At 29.5% G+C, this 23,594-nt stretch overlaps 1 protein-coding gene across 2 annotated transcripts in view; it reads left to right on the forward strand.

Annotated features, from left to right (window-relative positions):
- LOC143222019 (MPN domain-containing protein) overlaps positions 1-19,183 on the forward strand; it is a 36,904-nt gene extending 17,721 nt beyond the window's left edge. Inside the window, exons 4-14 of one of the 2 annotated variants that reach the window (XM_076447826.1) lie at positions 2,662-2,742; positions 4,688-4,758; positions 6,116-6,144; positions 9,168-9,267; positions 11,399-11,495; positions 12,179-12,251; positions 14,274-14,350; positions 14,660-14,831; positions 15,490-15,560; positions 15,835-15,924; positions 17,465-19,183. In XM_076447826.1, the coding sequence (XP_076303941.1) occupies positions 2,662-2,742; positions 4,688-4,758; positions 6,116-6,144; positions 9,168-9,267; positions 11,399-11,495; positions 12,179-12,251; positions 14,274-14,350; positions 14,660-14,831; positions 15,490-15,560; positions 15,835-15,924; positions 17,465-17,689 (1,086 nt within the window). In that variant the 3' untranslated portion in view covers positions 17,690-19,183. The remainder of the gene's footprint in view (positions 1-2,661; positions 2,743-4,687; positions 4,759-6,115; positions 6,145-9,167; positions 9,268-11,398; positions 11,496-12,178; positions 12,252-14,273; positions 14,351-14,659; positions 14,832-15,489; positions 15,561-15,834; positions 15,925-17,464) is intronic. The other variant, XM_076447827.1, reaches the window with a different exon arrangement.
- Positions 19,184-23,594: the final 4,411 nt, after the last annotated feature.

The following is a 23,594-nucleotide window of genomic DNA, read 5'->3' on the forward strand; positions in this document are numbered from 1 at the left end:
TATGTACTATCTAGAGCAATTAGTATTTTCCATGTGATTTGTAGTTCCAATTTGAAAATAAGGGAGGTAGTAATTTTGAGGTGTCATCTAACTTCTATTAGAAAAATTCATTTCCTACTTTAATACACAAGGAGCAGGTTTACATATTATCCTGTCTATGTGCACACAAAGTGTCATCTCAGAGTAAAGAGTAAGAACAAAGGTAACTAGAGCAAAGCAACTGTTTTGACCATATGTTATGCAAAAACTGAACATAGACTATGAGAGCTTAGAATGAACATCCCGCTACAGTCAGAGATCAACAACAAAAACATGATTTATTCACAGTCACAACACATAAAAATAAATTCAACACAGTTAATAAACTAATACCTGATTAGGACTTTACAACAATATTAATGAATAATTTATCACAAATATTAATAAATCAGTAATAATGGAGTTAGAAAAAATAATTAGAAAGAAAAACCTAATTCCATAAACAAAAAATACAACAATTATAATATTCAAACAAGATTATTAGTATTGGTAATAATATTAAGGAATAACTGTACCCTTCAATGACTGTCTTGTTATGAGACAGTAAAGGGTTTAGTTACTTCTGTTTTGTCACAAGGTATTTGATTATAGTAGTTGTTTTATTTTTATTTTTTGAATTGGGTATTTTTCTTTCTGGTTCCATTATTAATATTTATAATAACTTTTATATTAATGCTGTTGTGAAGTTTTGGCCAGGTATTTGTTTATTGATTGTGTTCTAAGTGTTGTTATTGTGAATAAATTGTGTTTTTGTTCTTGATCTTTCATTGTAGTGGCATGTTCATTTTAGACCATTAGAACACCTTTATAATTAAAAAAAATTGTTTGGCCTATAGCAGTTACCAAATGAAAGCTTTCTACCCTTAAAACCTTTGATAGTAACCCATTATAAATTTAACCTCTTAAATAACAGTTTTTTGTCTTGTGTATAAATTGCATGTATTTCACCTCTTATATAAAGAGCCAGCCCACTTCCTCTTTTAAAATGTGCATCACTGTTAACTATCTTATAGCTGGGATTTCCAAGTAATTTGTATTATCAGTATGCTTTAAATTTAATGAATTTTAAGTAAATTTTATCATATTGTAATCTTCAATTTCAACTAGAACCTTGAATTCACCCATTTTGTTCATGATATTACTATCATTAGAATAATAGTAGCTAAACTTGTTCTTGAATCTATTATGGTTATCTTCAAAACTAATACAATTTTATATATTCTAAATATCTCTGTTGTCCTACCTGTCCTATTAAGTTATTTATTACTATTTTCTCAAGCTACCTCATTATAATTCAGATTATTAAAACTATCTTCAATTGATATTTTTAGGTTTTTTTCAAAATATTCTTCCAAATGTTCTTAAATAAAGCCTTTGTCATTCAGTTCACCATTACTTTGAAAACTGTCCCAAAGGTCCAACAAGCCCACACATTATCTTTATGAATATTGCTAATAACTTTCATATTTTGTCTTTTTTTAAAATCAAGGTTTTAATAAACTTTATTTACAAATTTAGAAGCATAGTGAATGCCACAAATCCAAAATTTTGTCATTTCACAATATGAAAGGCTATTTTTATTGACTTGATAAAATAACAGAATACAACTCTCTGCTGAGTAAACAAATGTATTTTAATACAAAATATAATAATATTACAGGAATTAACTTTGAGAATTTGAATTCATCATATCAGGTTAACCAAATATCTAACACTAGTTTAGCACTAGGGATGCATTAGTACCAATAAGAAATTTGGTTTCAACTTTTAAGTAAGTTGCATTGTCAAGTCACGGTTTGTATGATGAGAAAGATATTGATGCATGATTCTTTAGACAAATTCACTTATTCAAAATATTTATCTGAAATATGAGGTTTTAAATCTTGCTTTTGGTATTGTTAATTGATATTTATTTATTTGACCTTCAGAGGAACATTGAGCTTTATTTTGAATGCTTGTTTGTTACTATGTTATTAAAAATTGTTCACTGTGCAGTTATTTGTGAAAAACTCTGATACAGGAACTAGAAACTTGTAATGTGGTCATAATTTATTTATTACCTTCTGTCAAACACAAAAAAGGTCATTCTATTTTACTATCTAGTTAATGAGATGATTGTTTGATATTAAAAATATGTAGTCTTAATTATGTAGGTACACGCAAACTACTATTTTAGTATTTCACTTTCAACATTAACAATTATTACATATAATGAAGTACTTAACTAAATGTGTAGTTCTACAGTCATTAAATAAAATTTAAATATTGGTTTCTGTGCATGGTGTCTGTTTTTGCAGGTATTTGCTATGATATTAAGTAACACTGACTGTTAAAGATAACTCACTGTTTATCATTAACGTGTTTTTGCTATAATTTTATAAATAAATGCATTAGAATAAGAAAATATTAGTAAACACTGTGTTTCAGTTACACAAGAATAACAATGTATATCAGTAAAGATCCAGAAATGTAATTTTGTAATTTTAAGTGGAATTAGCATCAGTAACAATTTAAGTATTTATGTTTAGTAATTTCTCTGTGCATTAACAGCTTGTATACATCTATATAGTATGTCGTATATAAAAGAAAAAAGAATCTTCATGATTTGTTCTGTATTTGTAGATTCGGTACAAAGGAAAACGACTTGATTTGTTCAAGACTATTTGGTACAGGAAACAAAGGAAACAGCAAATAAGTGCTGGGGTATGGTTACATTTTTCAACTTCAACTTTTATGGAACCAGATAATTATTTTATATTTATATTTAATGTGATATAGTTTAGGATGGAAAACAAAATTGACATTTATTGCATCTGAAAAAGTTGATATAACTGTAAAAATAGCAAGAGGAAACTATTACTATACTTTTCTTTCTTGGGTTTTTAATAAACTGTTTCCGAAAATAAATGGTAATTTGTATTCAGTTTACACCTGTCATAAGTACCCCTCAGTAGAACATTATTTTTGAAAATAAACTTTATAATCAGCATACACAGTTACCTCAAAAAGTTATAATTTGGGCTGAATATATTTGAAAATAATTTATTACGAAGGCTGAAAAATACAGATGTTTAATTATTTGACAAAAATTTCACTCTTTGTCCTTCTTAGGCATAACAGAATTATCACAGTTTGAAAAGAGGCATCTTAAACTGTGTTAATTTTGTTATGCCTGAGATGGACAAAAAGTGAAAACTTCATTAAACAGTCAAATGTAAAATATATATAGGAATGTGAAAGTGGAAGAAAGATAAGTTTTTAAAAAGAGATTGGATTGTGTATGTATTTATATACAGAATTGGAAATATTTATGGAAACAATGAATAAAATAAGCTTAAAATGATAATATTATGTGATTACTGTTCCCCATAATGCAAGAATTTACAGTCATGTTGATAATTTAGATTGTTTCAGTGGTACATGTAAGCTCTGAAAAAGGTGGGTAAAACTAGTAGTGTTGATAATAGAAACATTTAAGGTAGAAATCCCAAATATTAAAAAATGTTGTCAAGTAATTAGTGTACCAGTTAGGTAATATATAACAGTTTTTAGTGGAGATCTTCCCAGTGATCAGTCTTTAGGTACAAGTGTGCAAATCAGTAGTTGATGTCACTGTGACAGGAACAAAAAGGTTTGTATCTATTGTGCCATTCCTTTAGGAACATCCATTTTCCAGCAGGGTAGTGACTGCAAGCAGCAAATGTAATGAAACAATACTTGGAAGGAAAAATATGTTAGTGGAATGTTCACATTTATCGCTCCATATTGTCCTTGTAAATATTAAGCCTTTTTGGCTTTTGTGCAAACAAGCAACCTGGCTGAATTCAGAAGGGGTGGGAAAGTTATTAGGAAGAGTATATCACAATCATACCCTGATAAACTTGTGGTGACATACAAAACAAGATATACTGTTTTTTTGAATCTCATGTAGAATACTGTATAATTTTTTTTAATAATGTATTGGAATAATGATAAATTGAGTATTATTTAGTTACAAATATTCATTGTTTGTGACTCGTACGTACATAACCTGTGTTCCATAATTATTTTTATTACTGTGTGTATACTTACATAAGATAAACCTGAGTTTTGAAGTTGCGAGATTAGTTGATGAAATTTGTTTTATTTATTTACATTACTTTCTGAACTTGAACAGTTTGTAATCACTTGATGTGATTTTAGATTGCCATACTAGTGTAACATTCAGTATGCTTTAAAATAATGTATCAAATGTATGAAATATGCTAGTTTGACCTTTGGGGTGCTATGTAGATTTAGTGAAGTATATAGGTTGTTCTTTGTTATATTGACTTTCACTTCTTGGATCAAAATAGTGTTGAAATGAAATCCCTTGTGTACTTCATGTGGCATAAAAATATGTAAAGTAAAGAGAATGTTAAGTTTCTTGCATTTTATATGACTAGTTTAAACTTTAGTTAGGTATTTTTTAACCATTTATGGAAAGCTTCAGTACTTGTAGTATAAATCACATAATATTAAAAAGTCTTGACTTTTGGACCTGATAAACAGGATAACCAGTTAATGGTGGTATACAGTATTTAAAATGAGTTGTAAGTTTTTGAGAACATTGAGTTTTAATGTGTATTTGCAAATGAAATTTTTCATGTAAAATGTAAACATGTTTTAGAAAACTTCCACCCATGCTATGGACTCAGAAAACAAGAGTGGAACTCAGACAGAAACAAGTTTGAAAGAAAGGTATTTTCTGATAAATTCTGTTGCCTTTCATTTTCATACATTTAATTATTATAAACATAAAAAAGTGAAGTTCTTTGCTAGTATCATGTAATTGACTTTCTTGCCCTGTGACTTGTTAACATTTATTGAAACAGATTTGTGACTTCATTAATGGATGCAAAAATCTGAAGAGTTGTGGTGTAGTAAAAGGAGATCTATTTTGTATTTAATTACATGAATTACTAGTATTATGTAAATGTGAACCTTTCTTATTGAGACTGTAACTAAAAGAAGAAATTTGGCTTTTGTAATTCTATTGGAATTACAAAGATTGGCAGTTGCATAATTTATGAGTACCTGTCATTTCACGTCAGAATACAAACAAAACTAAATTGACTTATTTCAGTTATGAGCATTTAAAAGTGCAACTGAATAATAAAAACGTTCATTTTCTCTCATTGTGTGCTATATAGACTACATATTCTTAAATTTTAGTTAAGGAGTTATAGTTGTTTAACAGCATGATGTATGGTAACTGCAGGTTGCCATCTGATTAATGGTTGGGGAAAGACTTTTGAAGTTCTTGTTATTAGTTAATAAAAGAAATAATTATGAAACTGCAGTAATTATGCCTGATATATACCCCCCCCTTAATTTGTTTTAAAGTGTGTTTTTTTACTACAAAGAAGGGATTTATGATTTTAAATTTTTCAATATTTTCAGTGTATAATTTTCTGCATAATAAACAAATATTTGTGCATAATTTTAAATTTTATCATATATAAGACTAAAATATAAAGCATGTTATCACTTAGACACTTTACAGATAGGCTCTATATGTGATATACAGAATGTAGTCCACACTATTATACTTCAAATCAAATCTAAGTTGGCTCAGTGCTGTTCTTGTTGATTTATACTTCTTTCTGGTGTAAAATACATGTCCAAATTTTACTTATGTTTTATTTTAAATGAAAACAAATTGTAAGTGAAAAGAGAATCCAGTACTTGAACTCAAGACCTCTGGCTGACAAGGATAGTGCTCTTCACTATTGAGCTACCCAAGTGTGCAAGTGATGGTTTTTGTCATTGTTTACTTGTAAAGCTAACAATTTCAATCACCATACTACCTTATGAAAAGTACAGAGACCATACTCTGTACTATTACACCTAATGGTGATCATACTCAGTGTGAAAAGCTTTATAAGTGAATGTTTGCATAGACTGCTTTTACTCCTGGGTTGTTCAGTGGTCCAGAGTTTAAGTGTTATTGCTGGAGCCTCTTTTCACTTTTAATATTCATTATTAATTGTCAGTTACTACCAAGATATGCTATAATATTTTTTCTTATCTGTAAATTTGTATTCTTTCTGTTTAGTAGGTCAGAAATACGGGAAGGTTCTTTAAGTAAGTTTGCATTTCATGGAATGTTCATTATTTCAAAGTATTTTTTGTTTTGTTTTATGTTAAGTCAATTGTATTGAAACTAAGTATAGGGTAGTTTGAAATGAAATAATATTTTGAGGATTGTATCTTGAAATCACAGTTAATACAGCTTCATGTACATACTGTGTATCCTAGAAAAGTGTGTACTTAAAATGTTGGATTTAACGAAAGTGTAAATCAGCTTATCATATTTCAAATTGAATATAAAAAATTATATTAATACTCTAAAATATATTTAGTAGCAGTAAGTGTTTGAACACTGTGAAAAGTTAATTTTAAGCTTTTGTTCTTGTAAACAAAACATTTATCAATTGGAAGTCATGGCAGTTCTCACATTGTATTTTATAAATAATGTTGGTGTGGTGTTTGTCAGTGTAGTTTTTACATAGTATAGACTTCAATTTTGTGCCTGGTTTTTGAATAAATGTGGTATTAACTGGAATGTCATATTTTCTTACTAGTTTTTGCCAAATGTTGGTTATTTTTCTGCTGATGTTGGGAATATATGGTATGCAGCAGTATATGGTTTCATGATTTTTATATTTTTATATATTTCTATATTGGAGGAACAAGTAGAAAAATGGAAACCAAATTCAAAGAACACAAAAAGTCACCTTCACATGTTTTCGAACACTGCAAATCAAATAAACACAACATAACCATAAACAAACATCCAGATACTAAATAAAGAAACAAATATTAACAAATGCAAAATTAAAGAAGCCTTACTTATACAACAACTCAAGCTCAAAATAAACCAATACAAAGAAACACCCTTATACCTATATTAATAAATATAATCCAGCATCTAAGCACACCCTCTACATTCCTACATTCGATTATACAACAGTCTTCAAACATGTGATCAGCTATCAGTCAGTTACTTCTTTCTTTCTTTCTTTGTGAACCTGAAGATGACCAAAGAAGGTTGAAATGTTGTCGCTGTTCTACATAGTGCTTTCTCTACTCATATCAGCCATTTTTACATATATAATTTTCTCTACAAGTGGGTTTTCTTGTCATCACAGATAAGTTTTTTTTGTTAGTTTTTGCAGCACATTTTACATCTCACCTTTCAGTTAGTGAAATAAAGTATGAAGAGAAATGTATTAATAAATATAAAATTAAAACATACTTTGTATTTGAAAATGGAATTTGGATTAAAAAAATTGAAATTCTAAGAAGAAAAGAGCTATTTTTTTGTTTTATCAAAACAAGTTCTTATCTTAATGGAGTTTAATCAACTATTTGAATGGCTAGGCTGATTGGTTGTGTACTGAGTATAGAGGATGTATAAAGCTTCTTCAATTTTTAGTCTAAACTTTTTCTGTTTTTGTAATGTCTTCATTTTATTAACTTGTTTTCTTTCACATTGTCTACTATTACAGAAAGATTGTTATTACAGCATAGTGTACCATCAAAAACAGATGGGTAGTACAAAATATATTATTTCTGTTGTGCTCCTGAATTCTAATTGTTTTGTTTTCCAGAGTTTTAAGAGTTTACAGTCACAAGGGATGATGTGATGTATGTATCTGGAGAGACAATAAAACCTGGGTCTTCAATTAAAAATTGTTTTTTTGCTTATCCTAAGTGTTTTTCTTATTTTATAAGTCAGATGTTCAGAGTATCCATTTGTTTTTCTTTATAACATCTTCTGTGTTACAAAGCCATGTACTATATAAATTTCACAAACAAGAATAGGGAAACATCTATACCTGTTAGGAACTTTGTTTAAATTATAGAGATCATAAGTATAATTACAGTAAAGTACAACAACAGAATAAATTTAAAAGCCACAACACTGTCATCATTTATGTACATCACAACTATCTCAAGATCCAGAAGAGAGCAAAATTTTCATTTACAACATTTCTTGTGAATGTAAATTCCAATATGCTGAAGTAACAGAAAGATCACCAAAGATTAAAATTCATGAGCACAGTAGGTGTATGAGACTTTAGGAATGATTTAATTACTGTAGCATGTAATGCCAGAAAATAACGTAATGAAATAGCACTAAAATAATTATATATGAAGTATATAAAAAGAAAGTTAAAAAGTCTTCCATACATATCTAACTGGTAATATAATTAATCAGCTTGTCTTTGAAGCCAGTAAAACCTGAATACTCATCTTAAAACTATCCAAGAAGTTGATTTATGTCCTACTGGAACAAGAATCTAGATGAGAAGATAGCAAGCACATTTACCTTTCTAATATGAGATTAAATATCAAATGAAGGTTTCTATAAATAGCTTATCTCGAGACATCACTACAAGTAACAACAGATACAAACTAACTAGTGTCTTAATAAGTAGAAATTAGTAACTCATCTTAATTAGACTTGGGGAATTGATAACAATTGATATTTGACATAAGCATCAAAAATAAAGGTCAAGTTTTGCTGGGTTTTTTTTTTCAGAAGTAACAACTTTAGTTTGTAATATAGAATGTACCAAGTAATCTGTGAAGTTTTTTTAGCATTACATAAAATTAATAATCCCAGTTGCTCAGGGCACCCTATAGGCTCAGCATGTGTGTGTGCATACACAGAATTCTAAAAATATGATGAATTAATTTAGATTATTGGAGTGACAGATGAGTATAGTAATACAAATTTAATGAACATACCAGTATTAAGTGTGTAAGGACATGCAATTTCCCAACATTTTTGTTAGTAAGAATTTTTATGTATGTGTGCATATTTTTGTCATAAAAAAAGTTAAAAGTACCAACAACTTATTGTTGATAATTGTTTTCAACTTTGATAATTTTCACTTAATTTTTTCTTGAGAATTTCTCTATTGGAAATCAAAGTAATTGGGTGAAAAATTAACAAGTGCTATGAAGGAATGGTAAATTCTGTGATATGCTAAAATGTTACAGTAATTTTGAATACTAATTGTATTAGTTGTACGTATAGTGTTATATCATTTTTCAATATTGATTAAAACTACATGTAGAAGTTTTATTATTTACAGAACCTACTGGAATTTTCCACAGTAAGATTTCTCAACAAAAGTCTGGTTCAAATAGATTAGTTGTCAACCATTGTGTCTTAGGTAATCGTTCCCCAGAGCAGTAAGTAATAGAAGATTAACCAGTTTCATCAGTAAAGTCAGTCAGCCAATGTTTGCTTTGATAATCATTCTCCTAATATGTAATCTGAATTCATTTCTTGATGAGTAATGTGTATTAGTTATTAAATCTCAAAATGACTGTGATATTAGATACCATTTCTCAGGTTAGTAGTGTGTATAAGTTAACTATTAATCTAATTTGTGTGTATTAATTAATTAACAAAAAGCCACAATTTATTCAAAATATTATTAAAGAAGATTAATGGTGCATGTATAATTGAAAGCTCACTAACTTGTACAGTGTTTCAGCTGTTTGACCTTTGTGAGGCTTGAGAAGAGTAGATGAACTACAAAACTTGTATACAGATGTACTGAAAAAATACTAGAGATAAGATGGAAATAATGTGAATCATATATACAAGAACAAACAAATTGAAAATAATTAGTATAAAATGTAAAATACGATTAAGGTAAACAATTATTTGTAAACGAGAATGTAAGTAGTACTAGTGAGTGTGAGAGAGTAAGGAAAAGAGAGAGAGAGAGAGAGAGATTAATATGGACAAAAATTCTTTTATTACTTGAAAGGGATAATAATAAATAAACATACTAGTTTGAAAATTGTTTAATTTCAAAGTCTAAGTTCTTAAACTTTTGACCAGCTAGTATTTAGGCTAATTTCAAGTGTTCACATTTTCCCTATTAAATGCTAAAACGATTTTTATTTTTATTTTTCCTTTTTTTATTTTCATCTTTGGAAGCTCTACTCAAATAAGTGGTTGAGTCTAACAATGCAAAATTCATATTTTTTCTTTATGTTCATTGGCCTTAAGATTTTGGCCAGCAGTGTATGATTGCTTCCATTGTTTTGGAACAGAAAGGTCACTGGTACTTATGCAGTTGAGTCAACACCTGCCACCCTAATTTATTTGATGTTGTGTAACCTGTGTAAATCTTGTTTCATAACATGTTATATATGATGAATTTTGAGGTGCAGATAATATGCACTTTTATATAAAACATGAAAGTTGTACTGGAGGCTGTTCAGGGTCAAGTTTCATAACTTTATGAAGATGCAGTGTCTTCAGTTTGTAATTTAAAACAAAAAATAAATATAGGTGCTGATTTTCTAGGTTACATATGTTAACATATGTAAATTACAGTAGTGATTTGTCATGTTATTCACACGAGCTGTATGACCTTTGCACTTGTATGCATAAATGTTCTAGGTCTCTTTCTTTTTTTCATAAGTTTGTTATAAAGATAATATATTTTAAACTAACTCACTGGTTAGTGTTTTATAATGTAGAGAGTAATTTCTTGTTCTGTATATTGTATGTAGCATATGGACTGGATTAATTTTATAATTTTGTGTGTTTTCTTTTCCAAGGATTTGTAACATGTATATTGTTTCTTAGAATTATTCTTCAAGTTTTTTTAATGTTCAGTTTCAAAAAAAGAAAACATTTAAGTTTTTTAAATTTAAGATCTAGGCAGTGTTTTGACCATCTTAAAAGTCTGTACTTTGGTAAATGTGTTAATGTTGTATTGATTTTCAGTGAAACTTCCTTACTTTTTACACAAAAAATTATTGAGAAATATTTATTTGGTCCCCACAAAGTATTACAAATACACATGCTGTAAAGTTAGATCTTCCTGGTCACAATTACAGTATAATTTCATTTGTAGAAACTGTCAAAATGGACCATTATGATGAAGATTCAGCTGTTTTGTCAAATCATTACGTTCTTTTGTTAGGCCTTTTAGTAATATATTGTTATTCAGTAGTTTTATTACTATGCTTGTTGCCATTGCTTGGGTTGTATGTGTATATATAAACACAAGTTAAGTTAATTTTCCTTATTGTAAAGTACTACCCTTCAGGGCAATAAAGTATATAATGTTAAGTTGTTACATGTATGTTGTGTGTTATTTTTTGGTGTATTATTTGGTTTGTAGTAATTTGTGGTACTTGATGGTTAGTTTGTGGTGCTTTACAATTCATTTTTTGGTAGTTAGTGGTACTCCTTATTTCAGTGAACTAGAACTTGTAAGAATGGTATTCAGTAATATATTAGGAAATATCATAACAGAATACAACCATCATTAAGATGTTGATTTGTTTTTGTTAGTGACATGAACACCCTTGTAACCTGTACTCCATTCACTGCAATGGACCGTATCCAGCCTTTTACTGTTACCATTGCAACTAATTGTTTATTGCTAATTGTAAGTACAAGATTTTTGTTAAAGGTATAGTTGTTATATTGGTTTATCTATTCTAATCATTTGGCACCATAAATTAATGTAATCTATGGTGATATTTATGCTTGCTTAATCTTTAAAACTGCTCAATTGACTGATACTGAGGTACTAACTGTGAAAGAGAACTACAACATCACTTAAAGATCGTACATTTTGCATAAAGCAGTAATTTTTTTTTAATAGCTTGTATGATTATTAAGCTATTTGTGTGCTATATGTATAATTGAAATTTTGGAATAAACAGAAAATTAAAACTTGTAGTTAATTAGAGCTTGATGGATATACTAAAATATAGTAATAGTCAAACTTTTTTGAGTTTAAAACTTTATATTCAAAGTATTTGTTCAAATGTTTGTAATAAAAAAAAATCTATAACATTTAGTCAATGTTTAAAGAAAAACTTCACTGAAACAGTACTAATAATTGTAAAACATCTTTATAAAAGGAAATTTGCAGTTGAGAGTTTTGCATTATTAAAAAAAATCTTTGTTGTATTTTGGAACCTATTGTATATGTATTGAGAACAATAATAAATTGTTGCTTTCAATCTTTTTAAAAATTTTTTATGTAATTTTTTTGTCATTGGCTCTTAAAAGTTTCAGGTTGTTTACATTTTGATTAATTAGAAAGTTCAAATTTTGTTGAAGGATTTTCACTGCCACCTTTCTAATAGTGAAGTTGTAGGCTATCTTGGAGGAAGCTGGGATATTGCCTCTCATAGTAAGGGCTGTTGAAGTACTTTAGTTTTTGTTGATGTTTTTAATAATATTCTCAAAAGTGTTTGCAGGGGTTTGTGTGTATTATAAGTGTTTAGATAAGTCAAAATTTAGATATTTAGTGGAGAGCAAAAGTACACTAAAATCAATTCAGTTTGATGATTAAACTCCTTGTAATACACCTTCATCCTGGTTACACCAAAACCATTTTATCTAGGCTCCTGTGTGTGTCTATATAAATATACAGTAGCTTAGATATACATAAAAAAAAACTGTAGTAACTTACTAATCATTTGAAAACTTTTTGTAATAATAGTATATGATACAATATGATTTTATAAAATGCCTTGTTTCATACCATGTAATTGTTCACTGTATTTATTTAAGTACAAAGGCAGTCAATTCAACCCTCTTTGGAACTATCTTGTAATCATAGAACTATACATTTTATAACTAAATGTACTGAGTGTAGCTCTGAATTTGACAAGCTTTTAGTAAACATTACAAGTCTGATGTACACCAAAAAGCAGACATTTCAATAAAGTATTTTTACAAAAGATTTATCTATGAATTTATGAAGCCTCTACTGAGTTATTCTGAGTAAAAGATAATTTTCATTTTCATAAGGCTCGGCATGGCCAAGCTCGTTAAGGCGTGCGACTCGTAATCTGAGGGTCGCGTGTTCGCATCCGCGTCGCGCCAAACATGCTTGCCCTCCAAGCCATGGGGGCATTATAATGTGACGATCAATCCCACTATTCGTTGGTAAATGAGTAGCCCAAGAGTTGGCAGTGGGTGGTGATGACTAGCTGCCTTCCCTCTAGTCTTACACTGCTAAATTAGGGACGGCTAGCACAGATAGCTCTTGAGTAGATTTGTGCGAAATTCAAAAACAAACAAAAATTATTTTCATAATCTTTAGAATAGCCTAAATTAATATTTGTTGTTTATAGAACTTTATTTTCTTTACCCTAACACTAACTGTAGCAAAATCATCACTGCAGAGTGAAACAAAAGATCAAATGTTATGAAATAAAATAAACATTACCTTTTTTCTTTGAATGTGTAATTGATTTAAGATTTTCAATTTACTTATTTTAACAATTTAACTTGTTTATGTATTTGTATCTTTTGCTTTAATTTCATGTTTTTATTGCTTGGCTTTCACAACAAAAACATTTTTTTCAATTCCTGAAGCAATAAATTACAGTAGTGATTTGTCATGTTCTTCACACGAGCTGTATGACCTTTGCACTTGTATGCATAAATGTTCTAGGTCTCTTTCTTTTTTTCATAAGTTTGTTATAAAGATAATATATTTTTTCTAATATGCATTTTATGAAGTATATCAGTCACTAGAATAGAATCTTTCCAAATTACGCTCAAAACTGTGGCTTTTCTCAACACAAATCAAACACTTCTTCTGAAGTACCTTTTTTTACACTGCCCAAAATAAACAAAGGATGAAAAGATTTATCTAGAGTAGAACCCGCTTCTGTTGATTATAAAAATGCCCCTCAACAATGTACACTTGATTATGTAATTATCTTGAAAGGCATAGAAGGATGGGAGGTGTATCTCTGAACTTAACAAACAACTTGATAAATCAAGAAGTTAGGGGCTGAAATTTTATACTCTTGCTTGTAATTATGTATATTTTTTGTTTCTTATTGGTTTGACATTATAGGAACTGTATTGTTGAAGTAATAAAATCTAAAGGGGAGAATTCAGAATGCAGACACATTACATGATGTAGACAAGTGAAGACTGAATAGTTTTTAATATTTCCATTTTGAAATTAAGAAATTAGAACTTCTATAATAAAATATTTGAATGCAAAATTACATTTTGATTCCTAGCTTATTGACATACATTTATAATAAAGCTTTTTAAATTAAATTTGTATTTAACTCTTTGGCCCTGCAATACATAGTTATTGAGTATCCTGTATTTGCTCAACAGTGATGGCAGGAATATTTTTATAGCATCACTTAGAAAAACCTTTTCAATTATTAACCTTTTCCAGATCTTGCCCTTCTTCAGGCTTTCCCTTGCCGTTGTAGACTGGGAGACAAAGATAATGCAGGGGCAATAGAAGAAGAGGTGGGTGTTGAAATGGTTGTCATGGATGAGAAAGCATTGACACTATAAGTTGTAAATTTTTTTTGTATTGTAATTGAGAACTATATCCTGAGATTAAAAGTAATTTATTTTTTATTTAATTTGCTACAGGGTTGTTTGTGGATTTTGTCATAAGGTGTGTTGTAAAGTGTTCAGTTATTAAGGTGTTTGGCTCAGCTGTATTAACATTAGAAACTTTAGGAAATGTAACAGATTATAAGTAATAAAAAAAACTTTAGCCTCTGTGAAAAAGACGCTGTGATTACAGTATATTATTTCTTCAAATTTTAGATACGTCAATCTTTGGAACAGCGTCATCTAACATTAGTAGGGTGGTATCACAGCCACCCAACTTTCCCTGCCTATCCAAGCATTAAGGATATAGACAGTCAGATGGAGTATCAAATTACTATGAAGGGTGACAGTGATTCTGCATATACTCCTTGTTTGGGACTAATTATATGTGAGTTTCTCTCATTATAATTATGTTGTATAATTCTTTCTGTAGAACTTTACACAGAAATGTTGTTACTTCTGAAATATGCAGAGTTGTTATGTTAAGAAATGTGTTGGTACTAAGGAAAATATGATATAATTTAGTTATTTTATAAACTGTCAACAGAAAACGACACACAGAAGATCTTGTAGAGAGATGGATATGTATCATACCTTAAATAATAAGTCAGTTCATGAATTCTGTTGTGTAATAAGTAAACAATAATGTAAGGTGTTGAAAAACTTAATATGATAATATCTAGTCAGTAATATGGGGTGCTCATAAGGAAAGTGTGTTTGTAGCTTGCTTGGTGCATTTACAAACGACTGTGGAGATAATCATGAAAGATTTTATACTCAAATTTTGGAAATTTACAAGAAGAATGTAACACATTTGTCTTAATAGCAATTTGTGACACATCTTAATGGCATTTTATCACAAAATAAAAATGTTTGTCTGAATTGTCTTCCTTAATTTGATAAATGTATTGTATTTATTCCACTTACTATTATTGTTGAAGATGGATGTATTTATGTTTGAATTAACATATTTTCTACTTGAATTATTTAATCATATTACCATACTAATTCTTATGTTTTACACTCATGTTTATCATTTATTCTAGCTCCATACAATAAACAAAGAAAATCATTTGAAGCAGAATACCAGGCTTATTGGGTGATGCCTCCTCCTGAGGTAAAGGTTATTGATATGACTAGTTAAAAAAAAAAACACCTAAATTTGTTCACTCTATAATTATTGTTTTCCATTTAGTTATGTTTTATTATCTTTGTGTAAGGATAATTACATTAGACATACTTTCTTTTTATTAGTATATTACTGGTTGTGTATTATAAGAGTGACTAAGAAAAAATTTCCAGTACTTTTATTTCCTTATTGAAAATAAATAAATTGAAGTTGAGTAAGATAAGTATTATTTTTTTAAAATATTTTTTGCACATTATATTAGCACCGTCCTCAAGAGTATGGTCATCCAATGCAGATGGCATACAATATTGCTCATGATTCCTTTCTTACCCAAGATCTGTTGATGGAAATGGTAAGATCATTTATTTTTAGATGACCTGTTTTGAATTTCAGATAAATGCAAAGATTTCAATAAAAGTATAAGAATCATAAAGAATTACTTTAAAAGTGAGAAATTTAAATATAAATTCTCCAAGTTGTTGAACTGTATTATTTCTGTAGACATTAGCTCTGTAAACAATCAGCAGAAAATACTGTATACTTTCAAAAATATTGTACACTAGTAAAACAGCATGTAAAGTGAGTGATAATACAACAAATCATACAATTGGACAGACTTTCCTTCCACTAATAGAATCACATGCAACATCAGGTGTAAAGCTGAAACCTTTCTGGTGTGTGTATGGTTAATTATTGTTGTTACAAATTTTTTTATTTTTATAGGCATTTTTGAAAATTTTGTTTTTTATGAATAATACAGAAGAAAAAATTGTAAACGTTGAAAAACGAGTTTTGTAGAACAAATAATAAATACAACTAGGAAGAGATATGTGATTTTTAGCTTTTCTTAGCTAATAGTTCATAGCTGTTGCAACTAAAAGTTTTTATAATGAAGTTGATTAGCTGTATTTTTTGTAGGAAATGCACATGTGTAAAAGTAAAAGCTGCTAATGTAGATTAATTTTGTTCTATAAAAATTACATACTTTTTCATACCTGCATACCTTAAATAATTGACTGTTATCATTCAGGCAATAAATATTTAGGCAAATAGATGTTAAAGTTTGTTTGAAAGTGATATTTTTCTTTACTTGATGTAGAGCACATTGTAAGTTGACTGTATTTCACCATGTTCAATATGCTTTACTGTTTTAAGCACTGAAAGCTTTAAAAGAAGTGTAACCTGTAAGCCTAACATTCATAATAAAAAAAACAATTATGCTAAACTTTGAAAGTTTTTTTCACACACTTTTAATTAGTTCAGTAGGGATTTTAAATTGGAATTAGGTAAAATTACTATTTCATATGCTATCTGATTTTACCAAATAGAATGTCTATTATTTCTACACGCACAAAAATGTTTTGGCATATTTTCGTTTCAACATTACATTTTTTTTGTGTTGTGTTTCAACATGATTTAAATCCCCTACAAGATTTACTGGTTGTGTTTTATGTTCATTGTATTCTATATCTGATGCTCTTTGTGTTCCATTGATAAAGAACTATCATTTTCCAGTGTATGTTGCAGAGAATGCATAAAAAGAAGCAAAAAAGTATATTAGAAAAAAGTTGTTAGATGCCATCTTGTATCTGATGCAGTTTTAAAACATGTTTGTTATAAGCTAGCAAGATTTCCTGAAAATGATTATTTCTTTAGTGAATGTTTAGCAGATTGATAATTTTTTAGAAAGTTGAAAATAAGGTGTTTTGTTTTTTATTGAAATGCTAATTTAATTACAGAATAGTAGGAATTTTTTAATGTGTTTAATAGTTATCTTAAAATTACAGTTTAGTTACCTGTAACTTATATTTGAATACATATATTTTGTCAATCAGAATTTGATTTGAGTAATACTTTTTGTATGCCTCATATCTAGTGAACTTTTTTTTCAGAGACTTCTTGCTGATTTTTACAGAGGAGCTGAAGACTTTATCGTTTTTAAGAAAGAATATCAGAGTGGTAGTGCCACTCACTGGCAAAAACTTCAAAAATCTCTCACTCCAAAGCTTCCTCAAGATTTACAGGTTACTGGAGCCCAAACACCTACACAGAGTCAAGCCCAGGCTCAAGCTGTAGCACACTTCTGGGACTTTGTTAGGGGTCTTGTAATAGTGTAGCTCTTAGAATAAGACAGGTTTTAATATAATTATTAAAGTAGAGTGTAATATTACACATTAGCAATCAAGCTGTTTTTTTCTAGTTGAGTGTAATTTGTTTAGTGTGGTGAGATATGCAAGTTGTTTTAAGATCATTCATGTACCTAGTTCGTGCATCCAATTGAAGTAATGTACATAGCTTATGTCCATACATCTGTAGTTGCAGCATATTTCCATCTTTTCTCCAAAAACATTATTATTACCAGAAATAATCTTTGTGTACTAATGTTGAGTGTAATGTTCGTATCATTAGATTTTGTCTTACTTCACTACTTCTCAAATGTGATGCAGTAAATACCTAATCCAGGCAGATTACTGTGACTAGTGAAAACAAATTAAATGTACATTTTAGAATGTTTGTTTATTCATAAAATAATTTCTTATGTGTTTATTTTATTATTGTTCAAAGATGTTCTGTACATTCCATTATTCTAACTAATGCAAGCAGGGAAAACCTACAAGAAACTGTGAATGACTTTTACTACAATAGTTCAATCTTTCATTATATGAATATTAAAATGGCAAAAAAGAACCTTTTGACAGGAATGGGTGAACAGAAATGTTGAGGAATGTTGAAAAGACCTTACATACATAAAATACAAGATTGTATTTACTGCATTTGTAGTTTAAAGTCACTTTTCAGAGTAAATGGTTATTGGATGAACAAGTATAGCTTATCTCGTGTCTTCAGATCTGATCAGTGTTGTGGGCTGAGTATGTATGATTGTTGGAAGAATTGAAAATATACAGGTGTTTTCTAGATATTAGTACTGTATTTGTGTTTCTAGAATAATCTTGAAGCTCTTGGGAAAAATGTGTTTAGAAACTTGTGTTCTGTGATGTTTGTGCTTTGGTTTATTGTACTTTATTTTTTATAAATGTGGGTGAGACAAGTTGGTCGGTGGAGCTACTGTACTACATCAGTGGAATATTGAAGGGTAAAGTACCAATTTATATAATGTACCACTTAATAAACTTGTTTTATGTTTATGATGATAAATAAATCATCATTATAAGTAATTACAGTAATTCATAAAGTTAAACCAGTAAAAAAAAATAATTAAATTAACTATAAGCTGTAACTTTCCTAAAGTACTTATTTTAATTTTATTTGGAAGATATTTCAGTGTGCTCTTTTTATTTTAATAAATACGTAAATATTAAAAACTATTTACTTGTTATTTTTCTTTTTGAAAAATAATTTTTTTAAATTTCATAAAATAAAAATGTCAGTATCAAAAGTGAAAATTGTGCCCATTTTTATAGATTACATCATTGCTTTTTTTAATATTGTGTAATACAGTTTTAGGGTAAATATTGTATTTATTAATGTAAGTGTAGTTGAATATTCATTTATGCCTTGCATCACAAAAGTGTTTTGCAAAAGACAGTGAACTTGTTTTATAAGATGTTTTTTAATGGTTAATCTCAATAAAATTATGCTTATGAGGTGAATACGTGTTTTTTATAACATTATAAATGAAACTTGTGGATATAGTAATAAAGAAAAAAACTTTTGTAATTGGCTATTAATTGCTATTTCTAACCAGTTAAAAATTATATCTGACTAAAGGATTTAAAATTTGACAATGAAGTTTGAGTATACCAGTGGGTGAAGTATTCAGCCAGTCATATCCAAATTCGGTTGTTAAAAATACTATACCAAGATTCTTCAACGTGCATCATAAAATTTGATTGTGTGATCTTGATGTCTTGCTAACAGTTGCTGGGAAAGAGGAAATTTTATGAACATATAACCTTGTAAATTTTGCATCATTTAGATTCATAAATTTGTGGAATGTATGTAAAAAAAAAAATCGAGTATGTATCTTTTGTACAATTTACACAAGTAAACTCATACGTTTCATGTGCAAAAAACAAAAAAAAACATTAGTTTATGACTTTGTATGGTTTCATAACGTAACCAGTTCTTTAAACATATAACTCTATATATGGTAATGTAAAAAACACCTATATATTTATAAACTTGTATGATTCACCTGAAATGACTTTACATTTATACATTATTTCTGTACAAATTGTGTAGTTCAATCAAGAAACTTAATCTTGTATACTTCATACACAATGATCAATATTGTTTATTTTTAGAGTAGTAATTAAAAGATGTAACTGTGAATGAAATATTTCTTTACGCATAAACATTCATACAAATTGATGATTGTTTAAATGGCTACTTTTAAAGTTTCCTAAAGTTTATGAAATTAGATTTGGATGGTTTGGATGTTATGTTCAAGTAACTAGTCAAGTGAAAAGAGGAGACGAAACAGTTTGAATATTCTTTGTTTGTGGTATCTTCTGTTAAAGTTTTTGTAAGATCAACTGCTTTATTCTTTTATTTCCAGTTGTGAAAATACTTCTTAAGGTTGTGTAGTTTTTAGTACTTTGTCTAGTTGACTTGTTCTGTGGAAATATAAAACTAAAAACTATGGGACTTCTTATATAAATAGTAAAATAGGTGATTAATGCAGTGAAAGAATTAATAAAACGAATTTAGGGGTTCTATTTAGATAGTTCTGTGGAGAAACTTAAGGTAAATTTTTTGAGTGTTCTCTTTTGGTGGGTAAAAATGTGGAAATATCTTGTAATATTTAAATATTACAATATTTTCTTGAGATAGCTAGTTCTTTAGATGTATTTAACAGAAAGGTGATGTTTAGTGTTCTTTTTATATGGGTAATTTTATAGATTTATGTTTCTTGGTTACACATTTCAATATTCAATGCCATGAACTAATTGATTAAAATTTGTGAGCATTACATCATGATCATGCTATAGTCATTCGTTACTTTGATTTGAAGTAACTTGTTCAACATTTAACCTATCTTTGGAAACATGGTTAGAAATATCGTAATATTGACTGAAATGTTTCAAAACACTTATTTCTATACTTAGAAAATATTGTAAAATTGTTTGCAAAGAATAACCTTTGTGTAATAGGTGCCTAAAGAATATGTATGCACATTTATTATATTGTATAATAGTCTCTTCTCTCATCTGTTTTCTTTTTATTTATATGAAAATGTTGGACTAATTTTCAGACCTCATAAGGATGTTACCACTTTAAACATGTTGCTCTCTTTTTTTGTTTGTTTACTGCTTATGCAACTCGTCATGTAGATTCTTTTTGTTTGAAATATTTTGGTTGAAATAAAGAACTAGTGTTATTTTTATCCATAGAAACAAGACACATTTAACATCACCTACCAGGAGAAAGTTCTTATCAACTACATCTGTGTATGACAATATTAATGGTCAGTTTTGTCCTTCGAGATTGTCCTGGTCGCCTGTGTTTGGTAGAAAGTAAAAACGTGAACCCTTCTTTTATTTTTCAGAAGTTATTCAATCTTCCCTTACAAACTAGGACCAGCATGGCCAGATGGTTAAGACATTCGATGCGTAATCAGAGGGTCGTGGGCTCGACTCCCCGTCACACCAAACATGCTTGCCCTCTTTGCTGTGGAGGCATTATAATGTGACTGTCAATCCCATTATTCGTTGGTAAAAGAGTAACTCAAGAGTTGGCAGTGGGTGGTGATGATTAGCTACCTTCCCTCTAGTCTTATACTGCTAAATTAGGGATGGCTTGCATAGATAGCCCTCGTGTAGTTTTGTGCAAAATTTATAACAAACCAAACATTTTACAAATTTGTGTGATAGGCATGTGGGTTTCGTCGTTAAATTTGACTTTACATTCATTACAAATGATTTTAGTTAGGTTTCAGGTCATGCTTTCACGAGCACACAGACTACCAACTCGAGGAAATTTACATGCGAAATTAAGAACTCTCATGAAAACAACAGAATACAAACCACGCAATTTATGTATTAATACACTGTTGATCAGTTCACTTATATTGAAACTTTCAAGGTTATCTTGAAACAACACGAAATCACTGAATTCTTCGTTTTGAAGATTAGATGTTTGTTAGAAAGACCTATTATGTTCAACAACATAGACACAACATTAATTATCCAGTTAAGGGTTTTAACACGAGAAATTATCTCTATCATAATCGGTAGAACTGCATTAACAGTTCTTATAAGCTATGTTTCAGTAGTTCCTTTGTAAGCGTTATCAAACTATCTATTAAACACTGTTAAACTGTGATCAGAAGTGACACTTACAAGGAGTTTGTGTGTCGAATTTGTAGATTTTCGATTACTGCTGTTTTCTAGAGTCAGAACAATTTGGCGAAGCAACAAACTTTGAGTTAGAAGCACAGAATCATATACAGAATTTTAAGTGTTTCTCAGGTTGTTTAATTAGTAGCAGATCTGCTTTCAGGAGTATCTCTCTGAACTCGATTAGTACAAGTGGACTATTCCATTATACTAGCACCAAAATACTCTGTTATTGGTCCTTACAGAACTTCTGTCTCTTTGAAGAAATGACTCGAGACAATTAACTTAGGGTGATAGTAACAGACCACATAACTCGTGTCTCTTCACTAAGATTAATTCACTCGGCGATTTTCTTCGTCATCTTATTAACTGTTTTAGGTTACATTGATTCATTTCGTCAGAAACCTTATCTCAATAGAGGTTTTGTATCAGTATACCAGATTTGTCTAGAACTAGTCCGTAGCTATAATTTTTCTCACCTCTGGGAAATGTGTCTTTAACTGACTTGTGCAATGGGCTTCAAACTAGTATCTTCCTTATTTTGTAGTGCAGTTCACTAGTTGGTGTCCTTGCTTTTTAAATAACATTTTCGATCTGCTGCTTTCTTCACACTTTACGTTATAAAAAAAGAAAAAACGGAATTATTGAAAACCTTTAAATATCCATATACTTCGTATTTGTATTCCACAAATACTTTCCTTGTAGATGTGCTAACATCCACAAGTGCTGATTACAACTCGTTCCATTAGCCAATCACCCTACCAGAAAAAAATCTTAATTGGGGCTTGGCCTATCTTTCTCAGAACTTAAGCTCATGCTCTTCCATCTTATATTGCAAAGAAATCCTTGTTTATGTTATTGATGCTTCAGATAATCTTATGAGCTTTAAAAAAAAATCACATTTTTTGGTATTCTTTTTGAGAACTGAATCTGCTCTAATTCTGTGGTATCTTTAGGTGAAGCTAATTTCCCTCAAAAGTAACAAGATATTTATCGTGAAATCATCATGAAACCTGATTTCAGTCAAGTTCATGAGGAAGAGAAACACTAGACACAAATTTACTAATGCACAATAAAAACTATTTCTTGATGGTAAAGTGAAGATGACCTAAGAGGGTCGAAACGTTGCTCTCTGCTTTATTAGTGAAAGTGTTAATATCCATACTAGCCGTTTAGAAAAACAATATTTCAGATAAACTGTTGTTTACAGCGTGCATGTATTTATTAGCAGGGATGGTCACCTTTGCTAGAGATCGAAATTTATCTTACTGTAGATCATGCACTATTTGGAATTGACGTCCATTTCTATAGATTCCCCTTGCCATCCACCCCCATACATTTTCAATGGGGTTTGGTTCGGGCGAAGACGCTGCATGGTCCTAAAGAATCTCGTTATTCGCCATGAAAAAGCCCTTTTTCCTGCGGGCATTGTGGATTGCAGTGTTGTCCTGCTGAAAGATCCAGTCATTTCCACACAAGCGAGATCCTTCGGTCAATAAGGATGCTCTCCCCAATATGCCAGTATATCCAGCTGCTGTGTGATGTCTTTGTATAATCTGAAGCTCCATTGCTCCATGGAAGGATAAAGCATCCCAGATCATGATGGAACCTCCTCCACTGTGTCGTGTGGAAAAATGTCTCCGATGGGATATCCTTTTTTTTTTTTTTTCCTTTTCTTATTTTCATCTTTTGAAGCTCTATTCAAATAAATGGTTGAGTGTAA

Source organism: Tachypleus tridentatus, chromosome 8 (assembly GCF_004210375.1).
Source record: "Tachypleus tridentatus isolate NWPU-2018 chromosome 8, ASM421037v1, whole genome shotgun sequence".
In the NCBI taxonomy this organism is placed as follows: domain Eukaryota; kingdom Metazoa; phylum Arthropoda; class Merostomata; order Xiphosura; family Limulidae; genus Tachypleus; species Tachypleus tridentatus.